The following is a 26159-nucleotide window of genomic DNA, read 5'->3' as shown; positions in this document are numbered from 1 at the left end:
TTTATATTTGTGCGGTGGTTTATCTGTGTCACTCTGCAGTTAAACCTCCAAAACACTAGTCAGCAGCGGAGGTTTCTGTGAAGTGCTATAAAGTTTAGTTGACTCAAAACACCCATAAACACACATTAAACATGGCTTAATAGAGACAATGTCAAACACAAGCACACAAATCAGCTTCACTATAACTCGCAGCATTCATAGCCAAAACATTTGTCCTTTGCTAGACAGATTTTCCCTACAAATACAACATGCTAATGTTTTTAGCACAAGCCTATGGCATTTTACATTGTATAAATTAGCCTAGCGGCTAGCAGATTTTCTCTACTCATATGAAGCCAGGGACAACAGCAACATTTAACAAAGTTAATGTTACAAAATTTGACTCCATTACAACTCACAAGGTTCAACAACAAAACAACTGTCTTATACTAAACACATTTTCCAAACAAATATAAGATGCTAACGTTATTAGCACAAGCCTATGGCATTTAACACTGAATAAATTAGCCTAGCAAAGAGCAGTTTTCCTCTGCTCATATGAGGCCAGGATAAATCACACACAAGACTTAAAATGCTATTTTGTGGAGGCTTAATTTCTTCACAGTTTATTGTTTCTTATCTGTGAAATTAAAGTAAATAAAAGCTTTGTTTCCACTGAGGGAAATGGTTTTCAGCTTACAAAAATAGACAGTAGGTCTGCATCACCGCAACGCATAGTTTCATTACAGCGTAGGGTATGGCGTAGGCTCTACGTTAATGCAGAGCCTACAGCATAGGTACAGCGTCGATTTGATGAAGGTGTGTGAGAGAGACTTAAACCAAGAGAGGAAGGGCAGGGGGCCCACATGGATCGTGCATAGGGCCCAGAATTTTGTGCTACACCCTTGATCATGACAATAATATGCCTGACTCGAACAAACATCTGCTTTACTGCATTTCTTCATATAGTCCTAAACTCTACAGGGTTACTTGCATGAGCGCTTGTGGGATTTAATAATTTTAACAACATATCTGGGTATTTATCTCCTGTGTTACCATACAGAGGCTGAAGAGGAGGCTTGGGGGCATGAAACCCTGGGATAAAGTGTGATATCGCACATTAAGCATATAGCCGGTGTAGTGAGTGAGTGTGTGTGTGTGTGTGTGTGTGTGTGTGTGTAGCACATTAGAGTGCTGTGAAGAGCGACTCCAATCACTACCGCTGTTCCTGGCTGAATTTCCCTGCTGGCTGACGTCAGCTGACTGCCTCGGCTCTCCGCTCCTCCGGACACAGCGCCGTGAAAAAATGCTGCTCTCTGTGCCGCCAAGGACAGGATTCAACCCGTACAACGGCTACACCGGCAAAAACATCAAGAAGGTAAATAACAACACTAATACCCTTTATTTGTGTCCTCTCTCTTCCTGTAACAGAGACTAATTTCTCGATGCGGTGTTGTTCCGAGCTCTTCAGTTAAAAGCTGCTCGGCTGTTTAAGCTGCAGTGTCCTTGAAAGTGGATCACAGGCGACGTTTAAACTCTCTTACTTGCTGTTGCAACCTTTGCTGTCGGCTTTCTGATGTTGTTGCTACACTGTTACAAACTACCGCGGACCCGTTACATTGTTGCCTGTAGATTACTACAACAGTTTGCTTTCGTTTTTTTCCCCCGACACGGTCGCTGTTCTCTTCCTATACCTAGCCTGCACTATGGAGAGCCGCTTATAAATGTGCTGTAGATGCGCGTTAGGCTGCGAACAAGCTAATAAAGGCTAATTACAGTCGACTTTATTTTGGATTCGTAAGGGTTGAATCAACTGCGTGATGTTTAGGTGATGTTTTCATTGAATTAACCACAAGTTAGCAAAGTTTTTTTTTCCTCTTTTACGCACCGATATGCCCCACCCCTTCAGTCCTGCTAATGATGACGGGTTTTGCATGGCACTATGGAAAAGAGGAAAGTTACAGAGCCCGTGCAATAATGTAGATGTAATATATGTGGCTGTGTGGGATGTGCTGTCATAGAGCAGTGACAACAGAGCTGGAACAATATATATGGTCCCATATTGATTAGCTTGTCTTCCCATATGAATAATTCATGGGGCAAGATTGTTATCTATTTTCAGCCACCTTTTCTGTACAGACCATATAGATTTTTCAGGTTTTAAATTCTGCAACACGCAGAAATTACAGGATTTTACAGGGCTGCTTTCATAAACAGTGTAAATGAAATAGTCATGTCGAGGATTTGGAGCATTTTGAGTGTGAATTCTTGAAGAAATTGTTAAACTATTCATATTTCATGCCACAATGCGTCGCAAGTGAAGTATGTCGATGGCTGACTCTCAACATTTCTTGAATAACGTGAGCACAGTGCTGAAATCAAATACCTCCCTCCTTCCCTATGTTATTCCCTTCCCTGCCTCTCGGCTGGCTGGAATTCAGATTGCTCAGATTAATGACCTGGAATTCCTGGAATCCTGGATTCAGACAATGTGCTCATTTCAAGAAGGGCTCTGCAAACTCAGACCTTTTCCTTGAAAGAAGACATGCACACACTTTTTTTAGAACACATTTCGTATTGTTAGAGCGCCAAAGTCACACAGAGGGAAGACTTGTAAATCCAGTGTCAAGTGGTAACCCCTGGTCTGTGTCTTTTACTACGGGAAAAAGGGTGGAGAAAAGAAAAGGATTAAGAGACACTCCCCCCCCCCACCCTTTCCTCTGCTTTCGATTAACCCCCCCCCCCTTTTTTTTTCCCTTTTTCCCCTGTGTGCTTCACATACCTTGATTTCTTGTCTGTCAGTGGTTCAGTTCACATGGAGAGGAGAGCCTGAACATTCCTCCTGACTGATGCATCCCTTGTCCTGACTTTCTGCTCTCTTCAGGGTGCTCCATACCTGTTGAAAACAGACTCTTTTTAACTGTCACAGATTTTTTTCTGGTGCTTTTTAATGAAACTGGACCAAGTCAGAAGAAGGAGAGCAAGGAGAAGTCTCACATTTTAGCCACAGGACGACAAGAATTATTATTACTTTTTTATTTGGTTCTTTCTACCTAACACGCTGCAGGAATATCATATAAAGAGATTTAGTCTGTTACACTATGATCTTTTCCACGGTGCCTTTTAAAGTGTCTTTAGCCAAGCAGGTAGGACTCCACATTTTTGGATATTACGCTCTAATTTAAAATATAATAAGTCATACATTCGCAAGCATGTACTTGTTGCACACCATGAATAATAACTGTTTTGGCAACATAGAGATTCTGACTTTGACATTTTACTTGTGCATAATTGAAATGCTACTGTATGGCGATGGAAAGTACCATCATGTTGATGATGATAAGCAAAATATGTTTTATTTTGGAACTAATTCAAATAATTTATGCGTTTCACACTTTCCAAAATGAATAAAATTACTTTTGCTAGGGTTTTGTAGCCAACTATATGCTTGATTAAATTAAAGAACAAAAGGTGCACAAAAGGTTTGTATTGCCGGAGAGATGTAGCTTTCAAGCATTGGATAATAAGACTCATATCTCTGCTATTACTACAGAGTTAAAGGCACACATCCTGCCTCACTTGGCACTTATTGTTCTCTCACGGATGAAAAAGTCCTTGAGTCACCTGCGCTCCCTACAGGTATCACCTCTGCTCCCTCCAACTGTAATCACCTCATCAGTCTTCAGCTGCTGCCGTGAGCACACTCCCTTTCTCTGCATCACGCTGTTGGCCATTTAGAGTACTTATGCTTCAAGCACAACCATAATATTAAGACAAAGAGGTGATTTATCTTACTGCAACTATAACTGCAAACTGCGTGATCGTGATTGGGATGTAAGGAGGACTGTATATTTTTCCAGCTTCTCTGGACACAGAGTAGTAGTAGTAGAGTTGCTGGAAGCAACTGAGCATCAATTTTTCATAGGCAGGATAGGATTAATTTGTTATTACACACTTTAAAAATGCCTCTTTTTTAATCAATTTATCATGCCAATAGTAAATGGTATATGCTGCATGTGTACAGGAGGATTTCCTGTATTTATCTATTCCCACAGAGCTGTGATGCCTCCAGGAATGTAGCTCAATTTTACGATGACAGCTTGAACTCTAATGCTAAACCAAGACATGTCCCCCACAACCCCTGTCCACTTTAAGGAGAGAAACACAAACATTTGTGTACTGCAGAGGAATGTAAAGAATGCTCAGAGATGACACTGTGATGCATGTAAGAAACAGTGCAAATAGTTTACATAGGCAGCTGAGGACTGAAGAGTAACAAGAAGGAAGGAAATCAGTAACAGGCTTAGAGGTCAGGTTTTGGACACAGGCTAACTGAGACGATATGCAACCTCACAAGCTAGGAAAAAATGTGAATTGTGATCCCAAATCATGCACGTTTAAGACTCTTATCATACTTTCAAACCTTTCCTTTCTAACTGTGTTTGTGTTCTTCTGAATGCATATTCGCCTGTGTTTGGCATTACCTTACATGGGTGGCAAAACACCTGGAGCTGGGGCAGATGGGGAGTAGGTGTGGATCTGACTCACTGCCATCTTTTTCTCAGAAGGAGCCTAGCAGAGCGGCCTTAATGAGACACTACCTTCTGACTTGAGAGCACATGAGAGGGATTAGTGTTTTGCGCTAACAAGCTCAGATCCTAATTAGACAGGCCTCACTAGTCAGGCTTGGGCCCGGACTCGGTCTCCCATCAGATCCTATCTCCCCAGGCCTCTGCAGGTGCATCCCTCCTGATAGTCTGTGCGGGCTGCCTACAGTGAAGGCAAGGGAAAGCACAGGAAGAGGCTGTGATTGTGGAAAAACAAACAGCGCACTATTGATGCTTAAGAAGAGAGGGAGATTAGAGAAGAGGGCCGAGATGAATGGGCTCTGTGAGTCACTGTGATTTTCTCAGCTTGACTGAAAAGACAGGGAGTAAGTTATGAAGGCTGATTCCTAGACAGTTTGGAAAACATAAGGCTGCTGGGTTGCGTGGATAGAGTGAAGCTTGCAAAGGAATCACTGTTGTTGCTACTCATGTCAATAGAGTCTGAGAGGATGTAGCTAAGTAATACGAGATATCAGAGTGCACATTTGTCTTGTATTTGGGGTTTCGCAGTCAGGTAAAATGGCTTTTTATTAGAGAATATTGCATTCATGTATTACACATGCATTTTCATACATGCTTAGAATGTATCTTTAATACTATGTCAGTTTCCCTAGTTATCCTATCTGTAGACCAGGCTGTACATCACACATCAGCTGGCTACAGATCTATGTTTGATATTCCTCTAGTCTATGTGAAGGGAACACAATGAAATTGCCTCTACAGTTATCAGATACACAGTTTAAGTTTTACAAACATGACAGAAAATAGTTTGACTTGATAATTATTTTCCTTCAACAATAAGATGAAACCATGTAAAAGTTGTATTAATTCCACGTCTGAAAGGGGCATAAAGTTTAACTTAATACTTGATGTTGAACATAGTTTTGAAAAGTGTCAGAAACGTAAACTAACGTTAGAGGAGTGGGAAAACATTTAATAAGTGCATCTAATGTAACGTTAACGTTAAAAACAACAACAGCTAACGTTAGCTACCTTCAATCGGCAGCAGAACATTCAGCTAGCCAGCTAACTAGCTGTTAGCTATCCTGTTGCTTCGACACTAGCATTTTAAAGCTTTGAGAAACACCGTGTTTGTGAGCTTATATTATATTGCTTGACGCAAAAATAACGTACTAACGAACGTTGACATGTACCTAGTTTAATACAGCTCTGTCCCGTTTCCCTTCTACCGATATTAGGCGCTGTTGTTGAACTTCTGCGTTGACAGACGTTACTAATAAAAGTACCGTTAGTAGTGTGCATTCAAGTGCTCCTCGGATGGTCCGTTTTTCCGAGTTTTAACACCACAAGGAAGCTTGAGTTGAGAAGTCGCTCTTCTGACCAAGTTGTGTTCATGACTCTTCAGTCGTAATGATGAAACAATATGGACGCTACAAAGATGTGTTGTATTTTAAATCTCAGAGCGTTTAACGTGCCAGTAGGGATTCATGTTGATACCCATATGTTGAAACAGTTAGAAGCTATATAATAATATAATATACAATATAAATAATGGTCACAACCTTATATCATATTACACATTACATGTGTGCAAAATTTAATTTGTAATATGTGAATTAATAAAAAGTTTTTAACGTCAACCAAATATTTTCTGTCATCCACCATGTTCCTGTGTTATTGAGTGCCCTAGGGATGACATTTTTCTCTAGACCGGAAGTTAGCATTAGTTAGCATCATATTTGCTCCCTTGTCAAAAAAACCCTACAGAATTTTCCGTTAGATTTTGAATAACTGCCAAAAATATAAGATCTGTGGCAAACAAATATTTATATTCACAAATGAACACCATTTTCATGATTATTGAAGCCTAAATGCAATCGCCAGAAGTAAAAAGCTAATGTCACCAAACACACACCACAAGACAGTAAAGCCGTGTTCGGCACAGCTAGGTGTGGCTTTAGTCTCATTAAGCCACTTGCCTGCAACTGCTTTTTAAGACATGTAGAAACTTCAACTTGCTCGAGTGGGGTATTTACTGACGTATTTTATGTTGTAGAACAAAACCTGGACATCCCTTAAGCTTGTGTTAACCGCAGACCTTATTTCAGGCATCTCACCAAAAACCCACTCAAAAAATGTATTGACTTTTAGATGAGGGAACCAGGAGTGGTCAAATGCTAACGTTTTTTTTATAGCTTTTGGAACTCATTTCTGGGGCACTTTGTTTGAGGTCAACTTCGTAAATCTGCATTCACATGGAATCAGGGAGATGGTAGGCTAGATGGCAAACCAAATATCATTTTAGTGGACGAGAGCAAGACAGTGAAATTAAAGGGCCAGTGTGTAATATTTGGCATGGTTTATTGTCAATCTGAATCTGAATCTGAATATTCTACCCATTAATATGTATAGTGTATAATCGCTATAAAATAAAATTCGTTTGGTTTTCGTAGCCTTATAATTATGCTTTTATATATATATATATATATATATAGCAAGGGCCTTGCTTTAGAGAGGTCGCCATCTTGCGCCGCCATGTATGTACGGCAGACTGAGCAGACAATCCAGCCAGCCAGAGAACGCGTTTCGCGTGTATAAATAAACCAACGAAGACAGCGGAAGGAAGGAAGAAGGAGGAGGAAACAGCAGAGAGTGTTAGTAGTTCGTCGATAGAGAGTAGTGAAAAGTTTTTTTAGTTATAAAGTTTGCGAATGGACCACACTTACCACGCAACAGGAGAGAATGAACCCGAACCGTCATCTGCGAAGAAAAGAAGACGCAACTTCACTCCTTGTGATGCACTCTCTGCGGCGCTTTTCCTCCTGATGATATATCTCCCAACGATGGTAGCAGTAGCACCGAATCCCATTCTGTGCATTCAGCCTCTCTTCTCGCCCACTCAGCATCAAACACATGGAGTTCCTCATCTGTGTGCTCCGGCTCAAACAGGTATGGCTCTGGATCTGTGTCCGCTACAAGAAACTCTTCAAAATCGCGTTCACAGTCGTCCATTGCAGCTACTATAGTCCGGAGATATTGCTAGGCTAAATAAACAGCTGAGCTCTGTTTACAGGCTACGCTGTCAGTCAGTGTGCGGGCTGGAGATTGGCGGAGCAGAGAGGGGAGGGGGTCCCCACTCAGTATGGTAAACGAGTATGTGTGTATGAAGTGTGTCTGTTACGCTAGAAGAGTCAGAGTTTGGGACGGAGTCTTTTACCCCCTGGAGTGTTACCGGAGTTTTTGGAGTGCTCAAATAAACTGGCCTTTTTCCCGAACGCTACTCTGGTCTCCTGCTCGTGAGGGATTCATTACAATGTTGCAACATGGCTTAGATTTCTAAATAAACATTCACCTTGTCGCTAGATAGACCTACTCCTGAAAAAGTTGTGCGCAAGGCTTTTTGTCCCTACGAGGCCACCGTCATTTACCCAATGGGAGGGGTGAGCGAGTGAGCCCTGCAATCTAGAATTTGACCACTGATGTCACTGTTTTCAACCCATTTTACACACTGGCCCTTTAAGCGAGGTTGTCAGAGAATACCAGCAAGGGTAATCGTAGAAGGCATTGTGGTTCAAAGTTAAAATATTTAACTTTTTGCCATCCTCTGGACAGAACACACAGCCAGATGTTACTACGTAACTCCTTCACTCCACACGAAAACAGTAATATGATTTGATATATTTAATTTCTATTCTTTGTAAACAATATGGCATTTGCTGTCACACCATAGTGTCGTGCATGTTTTGTGTTACCGTCCTGCCTTTCTGTTGGACTCTTCGTTTTTTTTTCTCGTGCCATCTAGACAGTGTTGTTCGTCTGCTTTAATCCGTCTGAATGCAGCATAAGTCCTGTACCAAAATTTTTGCTGACTTTCCCAGTTGTTCTGACTTGAGGGGGCATTCATGTGAATTTTCCCAGTGGAGAACTAATTTTTCAGATTATTCCAACACCACATGAATGCAGGGTAAGAGCTCTTTTAGTATATTGGTTGTAGTATGTTGGCAGGGACATGAAGACTGATTTGAACTTTTTTTCCCCCCTACATTTTCAGATCATGTTACAACATCCAAACCAAATCTGAATCCAATTTAATTTTGTAATGTGCACATATTAGACTGTGCATTAAAACATTAATGTGTCTGTGTTTCTGGAATTCAGCCTGCACTAGCTGGTGAGAAACAGATCCACCGCAGAGAGAAATAGAGGTGTCATAATTAGCTTGATTCTAGCAGTCTTCTGACAACTCCCTCTCTGTTAATAAGCTGGTGGTCCAGCGCTGACCTTGTGGTGTCCAACAAGCCATCCCATTGTTCCCCGGGGCCGAGCCTGCTGACCCTAACTAATCAAACAGTTCCTCCTCCACCAGCAGCGGGAGGGAGGCAACACCAAGGCCAAACTTAGCTGGCATTTTATTCCCATACCAATTTAGATTTGTTTATTCCAAACCATGGTTCACAGTATTAATTGTGTCTTTTAAATGCAAGCATTGAAAACAGCCATCACATAAAAATATTATGCATACGCACACATCTGCACACACATTTAAGATTCCCTATCATTGCCTTATATGTGGGCATGTTTATGCTGATGAATATATTGCACAACCCATAACATGCTCATTGCATGCATGTGTTGATGTGAGCCAAGTCTGTGCATACTGCTCTCATGCTTACACACACAGTACATGAGCAGTGTGCAGTGGCATACTGAACTAACAGGTCATAAAATCAGCTCAGCTTAGGTACAAGCACATAGCCCAGGGGATGTAATTGCCAACATTACATTCATCTGAGAGGTGGTGGCAAAAAAATGTGGCATTCATGCTTAGTTTAGGAGTATATTTACTTAAAAGGACAGTTTATCCCAATCTGAAACAAAACATTGAGTGGTATCTGGCCGCAGATAGTTTAGGCTTTGAGTATTTCGCTACAACCCCAAGAGAGTTGTGGGGAATGGAATTTGGTTTTTTTGCTGCTCAGAGTACTGAGACATTAAATCTGAAAAGCCAATATAATTTTTTCTTGCCCAGAAACAATGTCCTGGTTACTGTGGATAATCCGCAGATCTCCCTGTGAACAGTGTTGATTGGAAGTGTTTCAGAAACTCCCAATGAAAACTCTCCTGCAGGAGTGTGGAGCTCAGCCACGTTAATTCCAACCAGATTTCATGTTATACGCTTTGGTTTTACGTTTAAATGGACTCGGTTGCCACCACAAGTTGGGCAAAGCATAGTTCCCATGAATGCTACAGAGTTTTACAGTTTACATTTCTGCATGCAAAGTAGCATTTCTCTCAAGTCCTGCACCGTTCAAAAATAGGTCAGTTTGCTAGGCACACTTAAAGATAAAACAATAAGGTAAGGTCTCAACATTCAAACCAACATTTCTCAGTGATAATCAGTGATTCATGTGTGTTAGCTATACAGATACAGTGGTCAAGCAATGATTCAGTGTCCCAGCCTTCACTAAGGCATGTAAAATACATGTACGTGCAAAATGACATTACTGGAAAAGGTAAGGTCAGCATCGCTACAGAACAGTTTTAAAGTTCTTGCAAACAAAGAAATATTATCTGAAATATGAGCCTTAAAATCCTCAATAACATTAGAACAGGGTATATAATTGTCTTAAGGATTTATTTGTCAACAGCTAGTCTGTTTGGACAGTCTTTCTCAAGTGGGCATATTTCAAAGGGGACATTACTGACAAAAAAAGTATGAGAACTACTGTATTAAGGTATTGATTCATACAACATTAAAGACTGGATCTTACTTAGCGTATCAAAATATTGCAGCCCTCTTCCATTTTTGCACAGACTGAATGGCCGCCATTCATTTATCTTCTGCCCAAGCAAGGTGCACTGTCGAGGCTAAAATGCTGCTGGCTGCTTGTAGAGGATTTTGATTTATTTTAACAGTAAATGTTTGAAGTTTGTAGGGGGCGGGGGGATGGGGATGGGGTTGTTCTACTTCCCATCCCGGAGCGTATAAAGAGCCTGTAGTATATTGTCTATACAAGTGTACACATTACACCCATATGCAAAGATAGTCCCTGTATGTCTGACCTTTTAATATGAATATGTGTCTGTTTGTGGTACATGATGTAATCTCACGTGTTATTTCTCACTTTTCCCTTTGAATTGCATTGTATTTTTTACTTACATTTTCCACTAGTGTTGTCACAATACTGGCAATTCTAACTTCGATGCAATACCCTGAAACATATAGACATTTGATAACCATTTTCAAGGGCACACAATTTAACATTTTTGTTAAAAGAGAACAAGGCTATAATATGACAGGGATGACATTTCTTGGCTAGTAGCAGAGAATAACAGAATGACTGAGTGAACATTAGCAATAAGGGAGAGCGGGAAAGCCCAGCTGTTAGCGGGATATCAATACTGTGGAAAATGAATAATGAAACGTCTCAAATATACATATGTATTGATAAATCGATACTTTTGTCAACACTATTTTCCATCTCATCTCACTGCAACCAGTTACTGTGTCTCATGTTCTGGCAAACTGTGTCTTTAATTGACTTTCTCCTCACACATCTGTAGTTTTAGCAAGTCACTTAGCAGACCAGCTGCTCTTGCTTCATATCGAGTCTGCTACTGCATCCCTATATACATTTAATTTCATGCACCTAACCATCCCAAATCTAACTGTGCCTTCTGTTTGTTTTGCAGCAGACGTATGTGTCCCCCTCCAACCATCAGATGGCTCCTCCAAGCCCCAACAACAACAGCAATAGCAACAACAGCACCACCTCCATCAGCAACAGCAGCAGCAGCAGTGGGGGAGAGCAGCTGAGCAAGACCAACCTGTACATCCGTGGCCTCCACCCGGGAACCACAGACCAGGATCTGGTCAAACTCTGTCAGCCGTAAGTCACCTAAAAAAAAAATCACTCCTACTGCTACACATACACTGCGTAAATCTCTCTCAGGCTGCCCCGCTGCACACAGGTTAGAGTTGCAGAGTGGATGACGACAACAGAGTGATGGATGCATGGATGGATAGGCGATGGCTGGCTGGCTGAATGCATCAAGGACTGCATGACTTTCTTACATGTGAAATGCGCATTAATGCTTGAGCACACCTTAGCAGGTATTTCTGGAGTGAAGAAGAGGGCCACGTTTTCATCCAAATGTTTTTAAAGCCCATCGTTTAGTGACCTTGTGGAAAAACCAACAATCATCCTGGCGGCAAACTGAGTCCTTTCACTTTGGCAAAGCCGAGTGCAGACTTTCCGACAACTAGGTACAGAATGTTTAGTCTCCCTCTCTCACGCTAATTCTCTCTGTATGTCTCCTCTTACTCCTCCTTAGACTTTTGACCTACATGAGTTATTGCTCCTCTGTGCTTTAGTCTCGTAGATTACCGTCAAACAGTATGATGACATTGAGGTTACGCTATCCTTATTCAAAGTCATATTCTGCACTATAAATACCACGCTGCGTTGCTCATCAGCGTGAGTGCGAGTCTTTGAAAACTTTGTTGTGGGCAGCGTGTAGTCTGACATCAAACAACAGCATCATCCAATCCATCTGATATGTTTGTTAGGCCTTCAGTGGAAGACATCAAAACAAGTAGGGCTGGGATGAATGGTCTGGGTTCACTTAATTGAATTCTGGAGCCTGGTGATGAGGACCAGAAGAACAGAGGAGAGGAGTGAGAGAAATGGAGGGAAAAAGGGGGCTAGAGAGATTGAGTAAGGGAGAGAGAGGGAGGGAGGGGAGAGGAGAGGCCTGCTATTTTACAGCTGTCTGGAAGATATGGCTCACATGAGGCTGCCCAACCCTACAGGAAACGGCGAGCCCAGGGGAAAGGGAAAGACAAACAAGGGCAATGGCATGAAGGGGGTGGATGGAGAGAATCAGAGGGGGAGGAGTGAATGGAGTTCAGGGTTTGTGTGTCAGGTGGTGTTCTGTGGGGGTAGTTCTCATATTTCTGCTTTTACAGAGCAGATAAAATCACTGCATGAAATTTGCCTTTTAGCAGAGCACATTAAGGCCGATGTAATTCTCTGTTAAACTAGACTGTGAGAGGATTCTGTATCCAATAATTGTTAACAGGGGAAATGCTTGTAGATTAGGATGTAAAACAGTCAGAGGACAAGTCATGGAGGGAATTTGACTTAGTTAACTCCAGTTTGAACAGCAAATGTGTGCATAGTATCAGGGCACAACACTCCCAGAGCTCTCCTCCCCCACACCAAGAGTTGCTGTATGCATGCTCTGAGATGTACTGTGTAGGGAGTGAAGGATGAGAGGATGGGATGGGGGTTGGTTCTCCATCTCCGGCCCCTGCAGTTGTCTCTCTCTGGGTGCCTCGCTACCGCTCTGGTTCTCGCCCTGGTCCATTTCTGGTGGTTGACCATGGATGGACATCGGGGCTGGACTACGCTGTGCTCTCTCACACATGGCTGCGTCTCCAGCCCCTCTTTTCGCTCTGCATCATGTAGCCCAAGACCTCTGAGCGCAATTTAGTAAACGGGTATCTCAACTGTGTAAGCAGGGGAGTGCAGCAAGCAGAGCTCACAGCTTAAATGCGACTCATAATGTGAAGTCAGGGACTGGTGGGATTGCTGTGCACCCACAGTAATGATGCTTGTTGAAATATAGGAGGACAGTGTTGGCGTATCCGCCCAGCCCAGTTGGTGGCATGTTATGGCCTGGAATCAGAAATGCACCATGAAATGGTAATGATACTGGGTGGATTCAGTTTGCAGAGAATGTGTGTAGCGTTTTATGTCTGTCCGTGATGCCTTGAATGTCAAGGAAAAAAATATTAATAGAGAATTTAGAGCATATTTCAAAGTGTTTTATGTAGAGTATGAACACAGATAATACCTAAGAATGAAGATTAACAGGAAATCAGACACACAGGGGTGTAAAGAGCAGGTGCCCTCCATCAGAGGACAGACCCTTGTAAGTGAATCAGATTGCTGTTTCGGAAAGATGTCTGAGTTCAAAAAAGAGTTCACATAGAATTAAAAACAGTGTAAGTTGCTATACAAACCCATCTCTGTCATGGTTTTCTTTCTTTTTTTTTGTAAAATAGTAACAATCTAAAACAAACACCACATCAATTAAAAATATATTTTTAAAAACTCTAAAAAACATTTGAGTTGAATTAATAATTTATTTTTCTTTGGTAATTCTGTCACACAAATAAGCAATAATGATTGCTGGATAATATGTATGTTGATGTTTTCCAGTGTCAAGTCTCTATTTGATCATATGACGAGACAATATGATATACGGTAGCTAGTTCAGACACAAAGTCTGTGGGGACTGAGAAGTTTATCACATCCACAAGCCGGGCGAACAGTCTCTGCAGAAAAATACTCCGCCAAACACTTCTATTGGGTCATAAATTATGATTGAGAGGGATTATTTCTGTCTGAGTTTATACATTTTTAGGAAAATCCTGCACAGTGTGCCTTTAAACCACCTTGGTGACGGAATAAAGATTTACAGATTTCTTTTTTTTCTAAAGGGAAAGTAATCCTAAATTAAGAAACAATTTCATTTTCTATTTGGAGTAATCCAACAGATTAACTGTCAGATTACAATTTTAGCAGGTCATCGCATAAGCCTTACTCATGGAGAATATTTTGAAAGTGACTCTTGGAGCCCAGACGAGATGGGTAGCAGTGCTGTCAGTGTGGCTGGATGAAAGCATTGTGGGAGGCACTAAGACCCAGCGGAGGGCAGAGCGCTGCCTTGAGAGAAGCTGGTTAGTAGAATGAGAGTATGGCTGGGAGCCAGCATTGGACAGGACAGCCAAGGAGAGGCATATCAGATTACACTGCATGCACATGCCTGGAGAGATGGGAACCGATAAGACACTCTGCCGCACAGAAGCATTTGCCCGAGCCAGGCACTATCCTATGCATCTGCAGTGTCTATAGCCAGCCAGCTGGATAGATAATACAAGATTTTTGTATTGATAGTGCATTGTGAAGCATCCTGAAAATGCAAAAGAGACATTTATTTTTACCATGTTGTCATGTTGGATCCCCCTCGAGTTACGATCCCTATCGACATCTCTGTGAGAGCAGGGATGAATAAGATATGTGGAATCTATAGTTTCTGTAGCATGCAGATACCCAAGGGATATTAGTCTTATTTCATTTAATCTATGTCCCACCCCTCTGTAAAGATTTCCCTTTGCACATCATTTATTATCAGATGGTGTAATTGTATTCAGTGTCACTGCGCTGAATCTGTCAGGTGAATTATAATTCAGTCATCATTGAGCACGATCCCTTAGGGTGTTTTGAGTTTAGAGAGAAACCAGGGTGCCTCAGCAATGTTGCAATGCTAATATTGAATGTAAACATTGTTTTCCAGCCTAACCCCTCAACGTCATTGTTTTTATCAGGTATGGGAAAATTGTGTCCACCAAGGCCATCCTGGACAAGACCACCAACAAGTGCAAAGGTGAGGCATGAAGGCATCAGCTGGTTGAAACTGCTGAGAGACAAACAGAGATGGCAAAGCAAACTCAAAAGTGTTTAATTGTTTGACATTTGTGTTGAATTTTACATGAGATTAATTGGGAAAAGTTCCTGTTGTATGAAAACTAAAATTACAGACAGGCTGTTTGTAACTTCACCTTCACCACTTCACCAGTCTGGATAGGTCTGTGAGACAGGTATCATTTTGTTTGACTGTAAGAAGTTAAATCATTTCAGTTGTTCATCCATGCTTATACTAATTTTGCTATGACAATTGGATAATTGGGGCGGCAGTAGCTCAGTCCATAGGGACTTGGGTTGGGAACCGGAGGGTCGCCTGTTCAAGTCCCCGTCTGGACCAAAAATATGGAGCGTGGACTGGTAGCTGGAGAGGTGCCAGTTCACCTCCTGGGCACTGCCGAGGTGCCCCTGAGCAAGGCACCGAACCCCCCAACCGCCCAGAGCGCCTGTCATGGGCAGCCCACTCTGACATCTCTCCACTTAGTGCATGTATAGGTCCAGTTTGTGCATGTGTGTGTTTGGACCTGTGTGTAATTGACAACAGAGTGAAAAATTGAATTTCCCCTCGGGGATTAATAAAGTATATAAAATTAAATTAAAATTTAAAAAAATTAAAAAATTAAATTAAATAAGCCAAAAGCTGTTGGTAAATTGACCTTTGTCAACGTAAATCATGTTGTACTTTGTTCAGGTGCTATTGTTATATTATAATTAGGGCTGCAACTAAGGAATATGTTAATTATCAATTAATCTGTTGATAATTTTCTTGATTAATTGATCAGTAATTTGGTCTAGAAAAAGTCATAACATCATGAAAAATGACCATCACAAGTTCAGTATCTTGTTTCTTTTTTGTCTGACTGGCAGCTCAAAAGACAAATTTGTTAGGTTTACTATCAAAGAAGACTAAGAAAACCAAATACTTTTCACAGCTAAGAAGCTGGCACTAACTCTCTGGGTTGGAGAGAGTTGCTGCCTCAAGTGAGGGAGTTCAAATATCTCAGGGTCTTGTTCACGAGTGAGGGTAGAATGGAGCGTGAGATGGATCGGGGGTTTGATGTGGCCTCTGCAGTAATGCAGGCGCTTTCGATTTACTGGCCCATCTACGTCCCAACGCTCACCTATGGTCATCAGCTCTGGTTAGTGACTGAAAGAATGAGATCGCGGATACAAGTGGCCAAAATGAGTTTCCTCCGTGAGATGGCTGGGCTCAGCTCTGAGGAGCTAGGACATCTGGAGGAAGCTCGGAGTAGAGCCGCTGCTCCTTCGCGTCGAAATGGGTCAGTTGAGGTAGTTCGGGCATCTGTTCAGGATGCCTCCTGGGTGCCTCGCGCTGGAGGTGATTCAGGCACATCCCACTGGTAGGAGGCCCCGGGGCAGACCCAGAACACATTGGAGGGATTACATATGTCATGTAGCCTGGGAACTCCTTGGGGTCCCCCAGGAGGAGCTGGAAGGCGTTGCCAGGGAGAGGGATGTAAGGGGTGCTTTGCTCAGCCTGCTGCCCCCGCAACCCGGCCCCAGATAAGCAGATGAAAATGGATGGATACATTTTTGCTAAAATGTTACTATTTAAAACGTATTGCACACATCAGGTGCACTACTCGCCAGTGTGTGAGACTGTTTATGCAGAAGTGTTGTAAGTAGTAACGTTTTGCAAAAAAAGGGTTTGGCAAGTACTGAGCATACAACCAAATAAATGAGACTTGGATTATACTGCACAAACTGTGTGAGAGTTTGCAAACTGATGTATTGATATAGATTTGCTGTTGTTAAGTCGTACCCCTATTATCCCAAATTATAAAGAATATTCACCTTTTTTGGATCCTTCGTTCGTCATGGAGGCATGCGAGAAAAATATTTTCTTCCTAAAGTAACACAGGGTTAGTTATTAATAAACATATTATCATTTTGGAGTGAAGCATTCCTTTAAGATTCACATTATGTACCAAACAGCAGTGCACTGTGTGGTTAATATGGAGAGTGTTGTATAACTCTACATCTGTCCTCCATGGAGCAGCACAGTCTAAACATAACTGTCTCCTCAGATTCAAATACTACTAATAAGAGTGCTTCATGAGCTCAAATGACATGCCTGTGTCCATAGAGTCCTGCGGTATGCATATCTCATTGTCATAACTTGTACGTCTTGCTGTATGTCTCGGTCCCCGCAGGCTATGGCTTTGTTGACTTTGACAGCCCGGCCTCAGCTCAGAAGGCAGTGACAGCGCTGAAGGCGGGTGGAGTGCAGGCTCAGATGGCCAAGGTAAGAGCCTCACTTGAGACGTCAATATTTGGTGGGTTTGTTTCTCAGAACTTGGTGTCAGCTTAAACCAAACTGCTGGTCAGAGTCAAATTCTCGGCGCGTGAAAAAAAAAACCCCTCTCGGGCATTTTGACAGTGACTCAGCAAAAAGTAAAAAGGATGAATTATTAATTACAAATTAAATGCTGAATTATTGACCTTGCAGCAGAAAGGTTGCTCCTCGGCCTTATCTGCGTCTTATAAACGTGTCTTTTTAAAGCTGTTGCAAGCTCTTTCTCTATCCTGCTCTCTCCCCATGTTTTTTTGTTGCTATATGAGCCTCGGTTCAGGAATATAAGCCAATTAAGCCTCAGCTTGTGTGTGCGCGCGTGCATGTGTGTTTGCTGGGCGGTGCACTGGGTGTATGCTTAAATCAGGGTATTTATGGGGTTTAATGCACTGTAGTATAGCTGCATGCACAAACAAGAGCGCGTGGATGCACACAGGTACACATGTGTACACGTGTACATGATGCGTATGTGTGTTGGTGACGGTGTTGAGGGAGCGTGTCCCAGGCCTGCTCTCTGAGCTCCCTGTACAAAGGACCTGTCTGTTCTCCCTGGTGGCATCTGACTCAGTGTCTGAGCAGCTCCCCAGTCAGCAGGGCCCTGTGCCCAGCCACCCGCCCTGTCAATACACACACACACACACACACTTGACAATCACACACGCACTTTACCAGCCTTGCCTCAACCGGATTATGACACACACACTCAAAGCCACGCACGCACGCACACACACACACCACCAACACCCTGGGAAAGCTGATCTCTCGTTAAGCTGGATCACTGACATTCATACGGCTCCTTGCTCACAGAATAACTTGATTTCACTCACCCCTTCACTCCGGGTTTACAACGAGGCTTATGTTTGCGTCAGAATTCTCTCTGACTCATTATGACTCATTCGCGGTTGAAATCCGCAGCAGGTTCTTCTCTGCTCGCTCTCATGGGTTCGCATCTCAAGTTCACACTGCTGTGGGTGGAGGAGGAAGAGGAGGGGGAGGAGGGAGCTGAAGGAGAAATCACCTTCACCACAGGTCGCAGCGATTACACATGCATTATTCATGGGTTGGAAATTAATTCACACTGCATTTACAGGTTTTTAATCACATCTGCACTCTGAGATAATGAATATGCATAATGGTTAGAGGGTGATACAGATTGGTTATTTTACAAGATGCTGCTGGTCAAATAAATCAGCTCGAGCAGGAGGCAAAGAGAAGAAAAAAGCCTACAACGTAGTTTGAAAGCATAAAATGAAACTGTGGCACTTGAGGAGTTTTCTAATAATTTCAAATTCAGATTGGGAAAAGCTGCATAATTTGTCTGATTTATGCAAGCCAACAGAGCCAGCCTCTGTGCCTGCATTCAAGGTCGGGATTACCACATGAATGTAACTGCTTGAATGCAAGCGACATATTATTACCATGACCCAGGAAACAGAATGATAATGTTTGCCTTGTGGGGAGGGTGATAGCACAATGCCTTAGATGTTCTTCAGATCATTTCCAAAGGCCTTTGTCCAAAATGTCTCTGCTGTGATTCTCCACTGAGCGAGAGCACGTAATCATTTCAGATCATCCATGGATGGAGGAGAGCCATTAGAAATGTAATTATGCTTTGATATCACATTACCTGGATCCTGCACTTTCATCCTCCTAAGAGGCTAGTCACACACAATGGGCCTGTCTTCTACCCTTTTTGGTAATAACGTATGGGTGATGGAGTATGAGAGAGGAGCGTGGAGAAGAAAAGGAGCAAGTTGGATGTATAAAAGTTGAAGAGACAGACATAGAGAGCCAGAATGAGAGAGAGAGGTTCAGCCAGAACACTATCTCCACCATCTCTGGATATCTCTTTTCTCCTCAGACCTCATCCATGCAGCTCACGCCAAAATGAAATCCGCCTTCAACTTCAAACTCTGTACCCTTTCTCTCAGGCTATTTTTTAACTGTCTGATGACCTGCACCTGTCTCCCTTCCAAATATCAAACACCTCAAACACTGCCTAATAAAAGGTTAAATAAATTCTCTTGTAGGTTGTAGTTCCTGACATCATGACACAGTTGTGATTCTGCCCCACATCATCGTTCATTAATCCTCCTGTGGTTTCTCTCCGTCCAGCAACAGGAGCAGGACCCCACCAATTTATACATCTCCAACCTGCCGATGTCCATGGACGAGCAGGAGCTGGAGAACATGCTGAAGCCCTTCAGCCAGGCCATTTCCACTCGCATCCTCCGTGACGCCAACGGAACCAGCCGAGGAGTGGGCTTTGCCAGGTATAAGCTTGTACTCTAAACAAAAATGGTGATAAAAAAGTACCCAAAAGCAGATATTTGGCTCGTAATCATAGGGAAACCTGTTTTGGTGCTGTATGGCTCCATCTTTTAAAGGTGCCATACAGAGCCTTTGTCAGTTAGGGCTATATAGAACCATTAGAGGTGCTGTATAGCACCATATTATTTCTAAATGTTAAGCCTTGGGCCCTTGAATGACACCAGATGATATCATGGACATCTTCCACAATGTCCCCCAACTACTCCATGATGTGCTGGTCAAACACAGGCGCACATTCAGTGCAAGATTCCTCCGAGATGCACCACCGCCACAGGAAGTCATTCCTGCCTGTGGCCATTAAACTTTTCAACTCGTCCCAAAGAGTGTCAGACACTCTGAGCCAATAGACCAGCCCTCGGACTTAATACATCTGTCAGCAGTTATAATTCCATAGTTTATTTATTATATTTTTAACTGTGCAATAGTGACCCAACAGTACAATAACTCAGTACACTAACTGTGCAATAATTCAACTGCAGCAATATTCTTTTCAGTATCTAATTTAGTGGTTCCCAATGGATCCAGCTATGGGGTCCAAATTTCTCCTTAGTCATTAGTCCACACAGTTTAATATATTCAGTGTCATACTTGTGTGTGGCCATGTTGTTGACCTAGTTAGCTGTCTCTGTTAAGTAACTGTCCATTATTCACTTACGCTACACCAGAAAACTGCACTTCAAAATAAAAACTCTGTGCTGGAAATTCATTGTACATCAAAATAAAGTGTGTTTTTACAAACTCCACACATTTGCGAGTCACTTGCGGTCTATTCAGAGTGGTCCCGTGGACTACTGTTCCAATTTATTATTATCAACACTACTTTTGAATGTATATTCAACACATGATGCACATATGGTACATCTTTTTTTGTTTCTATTTCTATTTATCTATCTTGTGTTGTACATTTTAGGATCATACACTTATTTTTATATTTCTAAAACTTTACATAAATGTAAATACTTATATATAAATACTTATTATTTCTACCTAATTATAATATATTATGCTATACATCAGAGTAACAGTAGCGGACCACATTTTCATGAATAATTATTAACAATATCTCACAAAATGTTGCCTTTAAAGATTCAGAATGCTGTTCTAAATGCTAACTAAGAAACACATTACATAACCTTTTCAAACCTTGAATATTTCTGTGCACATGGGGGCAAAAAGGTTGAGAGCCACTGATTTAATATGTTACCCTTTGGAATTACACTGTTTGCAGGTTATTTTAATGTAGTGTTTTGATCCTTTTCCAGCAAACTAACCTAAACTGAGCTGACAAACCAGTTGAGAATCTCACAAGAACAATACAGAGGCTTTAAAGGTTCTTTACTGGGTCCTCAGTTTAGTTTAGTTTGTCTTACTGGGGAAAGAACCATTAGAGAACCTCTGAAAAACTGCACAGGGGCCTGAATGTTCTCTACTGATTTTTCAGCTTAGTTAAGTTTAGTATACTTGGGGAAAAATAACAGTAGAGAACCTCTTAAGAACCATACAGGGGCTTGAACATTACTTTGTGCCTCATAGCACCTCAACCCACACTGCAGAGCCGCTGAGGAACCAACATTTTTACTGTTTATTTAGTCACACGTATTAGGACAGCTGGTTAAGTTGATTAGTGATGGTGCTATGAAGAAAATATCCAGCTGCATGTTTCAGTATAACTCATGGTGAGTGAGCCCTCTGGTGGCCGGTGCAGGAAATGTAAACACACATGGTGATAGCCTTGTAACTTGCTACTGTTAATCACTGTGATTGTTTGTAATTAACACTTACCTTTTCCTTGTCTGTAGGATGGAGTCAACAGAGAAATGTGAAGCCATCATCCAACATTTCAATGGAAAATATATCAAGACTCCACCTGGAGTACCAGGTGAGGTGTCTTTGAGGTTAAAATGTCGTCTCTTTAAAAAAAATCTGTTGAAGAATATAACCCAAATTATAAAATGTCATATTTTTTTATGTATAAATTCATATAACGTAACATTTTCTTACTGCTCCAGTGCCACCAGAGCCACTGTTGTGTAAATTTGCTGACGGAGGCCAGAAGAAGCGTCAGAGCCAAGGAAAATATCTGCAGAATGGCCGGCCCTGGACGAGAGATGGGGAGACTGTGAGTTTATTTCTTACATCAATGACATCTGTGAAAATGCTTTATTATATAACATTGCTTGTGTTCAGCCTCAGAATGACACAGCTCTTTGTCTCATTTCTCCAGGGAGGAATGACCCTCACCTACGACCCCACCACAGCCTTACAGAATGGGTCAGTGCCACACTCAAACAAATACCCTTGTAAACCCACAGGGAGTGCGATCATGTTGTGGTGACTAATAGCTCTGTGTGTCTCTTTCTGTAGGTTCTACTCCTCCCCCTACAGCATCGCCCCAAACCGGATGATGGGGCCGACCTCCCTCTCCCCGTACATGCATTCACCTGTGTCCACCTACCAGGTAGTTTCAGACCCTCAGAGCTGCGTGGTCTAAATTGTGAAAGACTGGAGTTTGCTGCTGTCACATACCGATAAAGTCTGAAACAGTAGTTGTCAAAAAATGCTTTAAATCTAAAAACAATACAGCTAAATATATGAGGGTTTGCTTGTCTGTTTTCTGAGTTGTTCAAACCTTTTATGTAATATTCTGCTACACATTTGTCTTCCTTGTTCCTGCAGGTCCACAACCCATCCTGGCTACATCACCAGTCATACATCATGCCACCCACAGTAAGTATCTTTAGGCCTTCCTTCTTGTTTGTGTTGCAGCAGAAGCCTTTTAATATTCTGCTGCCTTCACATTCTGTCCGTCTGACTAACAGTCTCTTTGTTTTAATGGCAACCGCTAACACTGCTGTATGCCTTCTTTTTATAGGGAGCAGTCCTGACGCCAGGAATGGACCACACCATGTCCATCCAGCCGACCTCCATGATGGGGCCCCTGACGCAGCAGCTCAGCCACCTCTCCATGGGCAGCAGCGGCACAGTCAGTACAGAGCAGAATGTTCAGCATTCAGCTATCATTAATGTTTAGCAGTTAAAGATGCATAGGGTCTGTGATTGTGATAAACTGTACAAGAAGATAGCTAGTGCAAACCAGCATGATAAGATCAGATGGGATGTTCTTCTTGAGTTGCAATTCCCCTTTGTACACTGAACAAAAATATAAATGCAACACTCCTGTTTTTCATGAGGTGAAATAAAGATCCAACACTTTTTCTGTGCACACAAAACGCTTATACTTCCAAATTGTGCGCACATGTGCACACGATTTGTTAAAATCCGTGTCAGTGAGCACTTTTCCTTTGCCGAGATAATCCATCCTCCTGCCGGATCTGTTAAATCAGGATGCTGATTTAACAGCATGATTATTACACAGTTGTGCCTTGGGTTGGTCACAATAAAAGGCTACTGTAACATGTGCAGGTTTTTCTTGAAAAAGACATTTATTAGGGACTACGAACTATAAATTTCCCATGACTAGAGCTAAGGATATGCATGTTTTGGTCACATGGGATTCGTCAGTGAAAAGATCACTTCTCCAGAATGGCAGACGACTTTGAAGATGAGCAGTTCCCCACTCAGGTTGCTTACGATGATGGACTGCAGTCAGGTTAAGACCCTGCTGAGGATGACGAGCATGCAGATGAGCTTCACTGAGACTTGTTCTGATGGTTTGTGCAGAAAGTCTTTCATTGTGCAATCCAGCTGTTGCATCAGCTGTCCCAGATGGCTAGTCTCAGACGATCTTGCAGATGACGAAGCTGGAGGTGGAGGTCCTGGACGGGCGTGGTTACACTTGGTCTGCGGTTGAAAGGCTGTTTGTATGTGCTGCCAAATTCACAGAAATGACGTAGGAGACAGTTTATGATGGAGAAATGAACATTCCTGTAGTCAGCATGTCAATGGCATGCTCCCCCAAAACTTGCGACCTCTGTGGCATGTGTTTTGTGATAAAAACTGCACATTTTACAGTGGCCTTTTATTGTGACATCCCAAAACACAGTTGTGGAGTAATGTAAAGGATAGTGTGTGCTCACAAACATATGTGACCAAAATTTGAGAGAAATGTATCAGTTGAGAACATGAAAGAAGTCATAGCTCTTTAATTTCAACTTGTGAAAATGGAAGCATTAACAAAAGTGTTTATATTTTTGTTCAGTGTCTTTTAGGCTGATAAAAACGGATGTAATTTGACATACATCTTGTCTAGAGCAGCTTACTTGAAAGTGGTTTAATTGCCGATGTAGCTGTTATGTTTAATGAACTTCTCATCTCCACTCTCCTGCAGTATATGCCTGCAAACACTTCTATGCAGGGGACCTACATTCCCCAGTACACCCAAGTGCCTGCCACCAACATGTCAGTTGAGGTAGTAACCTCTATTTTCTCTCACTACAACATTTAAATTGTTATGTTAAACAGTCACTCATGGATTTAATCTTTGCTTTCTCCCTCGCAGGAAAGTGCCGTCCAACAACCTGTTGCCATAGAGACACCCACAGAACACACAACCTACACCTACCAGCATAACAAGTGAAGAGTTAGCAGAGGTGGGTTTTGATCATTTCCAGTGTCTCTGTGTTTGTCTCTGTACGTCCGCACATCTTAAAGAACACTTCACCCCAGCAAATGAGCATTTGTGTAACATTTACTCATCCAGTGTTACATCAAATGTGCATCTGCTGAACGAAGAATCCAAAAACAGAACCTTTTTCATGAATTCAAATCAAAGGCAACCCTGTTTAACAAGGGCAAAATTATATCAAAACATCTGTTTACAAACTCTCAGACAACTCGAGCAGCATAATCCAAGTCTCATTTATCCAGTCGTAGGCTCAGTACTTCCCAAACAGTCAGCCCTCTCTAGTGGAGAAAGTGAAACTTATCTATGCTTTCTTCAAACCAAACTCCATTGACAAAAACAGTGATTTTACCTCACTGAACACAAGAGCTGCTGGTCTGGTGCTGCTGGTCTACAGCTGCCTCGGTCAATTAGTTTGTGTTATTGTGTGACTTTGGTAATTCCAAACTAACCCTTTAAAACACTTAAGTCACACAATAACACAAACAACCTAACTGACTGAGGCAGCGTTAGATCAGCAGCATCCGTGTTCAGGGAGGTAAAATCTCTGTTTTTGTCAACAGAGTTTGGCTTTGAAGAGAGCATAGATAAGTTTCCCTTTTAGTTCAGATTTCTGTCAGATAGAGATGTATATTTTTCATGTACTGAGCATACGACTGGATGAACTAGACTTAGATTACACTGCATGAGTTGTGTGAGAGTTTTTCAACGAATGTGTTGTTATAATGGGGTCCATGTCATTGGTTCGACAGCCCACTGGTTCGACATCCCATTAGTCCGACTGTTCGCGGTGCTGAACGGCTCGCGGCGGGCGTATCGTGCGCCGCGACCGGCTTGAGGCGGAGCAGGCTCATGGCTTATGAGTTTGTCACTTTGTTTTTCATTTTAACCCACACCATGATCTTTTCCTGACCCTAACCAAGTGTTTTTTGTGCCTAAACCTAACCAGGCCTTAACCGCAGGGCATCATGATGATTTCGGAACGGACTTCGGAACAATGAGTTTAATATGGTTGGAACAATGGGATGTCGAACCAATGGGCAGTCGAACTAATGGGCAGTTCCCGTTATAATGTTGCTGTTGCTAAATGCGACCCCTATGACTTCAATTCATCTAGAATTTTTCGTGGGGGCATGTGAGAAAAAGTTTTCCTCACAAATTCAATGTAACACAGGGTGTGTAACTGATATCCTGCTAACACCCAAACTTTTGTTTGTTATGCATTTTTAATTCCTCCTAGCTATTTGGGATCAGTAGGACCCAATAAGTATAAAAAACTAAACATTAGCAATGATTATTGAGTCCAAATGTCCTCAAACAAGACGATAATAAAGTTCAATGTCTTCAAACGAGTCCTTCCAAATTAACAGTGTCTTAGCTTGTTACTGTTGCTAGAATTGTCCACTTTTGTGTCGGGATCGGCTGCAGACTGACTTGGCAAAGATGGCTGCCACCTTGTTTTTACATGGATTAGTGTATTGTGCTTTTACTACCACTAGATGGCACAAAAAGTGTCCATGAACAAGGACAACAGGTCTAAGTTAAGTAGAATGAAGTATGAGGTCAAGTAAACCCGAAATGTGATGTCCTCATATGAGGATACAGAGTGGACAGGAGGACATACAAATGGTCATTTGGGGGATGAAGTATTCTCTAAATCCAAAAGCATTTTTTTTGTCTGCTACTGCAAAAGGAGACAGTGCAGCTGTAGCTCCTGTGTCTAATTGGCTGGTCTTGTCACCTTGTGTCAGATCTTCCTCTGGAGCCAGAGTGACTCTCAAGGGGCCCCAAGTGCTGACAATTGGCACAGCGACTCCTCACGTAAGGCACCAGACACTCGGGAGGAACACGGACTGTTACACAGAAAGGACACAATAAAAAAAAAAAGATAT

The 26159-nt window shown here is 42.1% G+C and overlaps 1 protein-coding gene across 1 annotated transcript; it reads left to right on the top strand.

The window, feature by feature from the left end:
• The first annotated feature begins 1217 nt into the window (after positions 1-1217).
• Positions 1218-26159, top strand: LOC117257746 (RNA-binding motif, single-stranded-interacting protein 2). The gene is made up of 14 exons (XM_033628035.2): positions 1218-1357; positions 11241-11437; positions 14944-15002; positions 17215-17306; positions 19470-19627; positions 21485-21564; positions 21695-21804; positions 21910-21956; positions 22050-22143; positions 22362-22412; positions 22558-22668; positions 23974-24054; positions 24145-24235; positions 26019-26159. The coding sequence occupies exons 1-13, from the start codon at positions 1286-1288 to the stop codon at positions 24220-24222; spliced, it is 1230 nt and encodes a 409-aa protein (XP_033483926.1). The 5' UTR covers positions 1218-1285; the 3' UTR covers positions 24223-24235; positions 26019-26159.

This window comes from Epinephelus lanceolatus, chromosome 8 (genome assembly GCF_041903045.1).
Source record: "Epinephelus lanceolatus isolate andai-2023 chromosome 8, ASM4190304v1, whole genome shotgun sequence".
NCBI lineage: Eukaryota > Metazoa > Chordata > Actinopteri > Perciformes > Serranidae > Epinephelus > Epinephelus lanceolatus.
This window is presented reverse-complemented; position numbering and strand designations above follow the sequence as displayed.

Excerpts from the sequence above, each read along its gene's own strand:
- LOC117257746 (XM_033628035.2), top strand. The coding sequence starts at position 1,286 with ATGCTGCTCTCTGTGCCGCCAAGGACAGGATTCAACCCGTACAACGGC. Across the intron at positions 15,003-17,214 it reads GACCACCAACAAGTGCAAAG|GCTATGGCTTTGTTGACTTT; the intron begins GTGAGGCATGAA and ends CGGTCCCCGCAG. Across the intron at positions 21,565-21,694 it reads GACTCCACCTGGAGTACCAG|TGCCACCAGAGCCACTGTTG; the intron begins GTGAGGTGTCTT and ends TTACTGCTCCAG.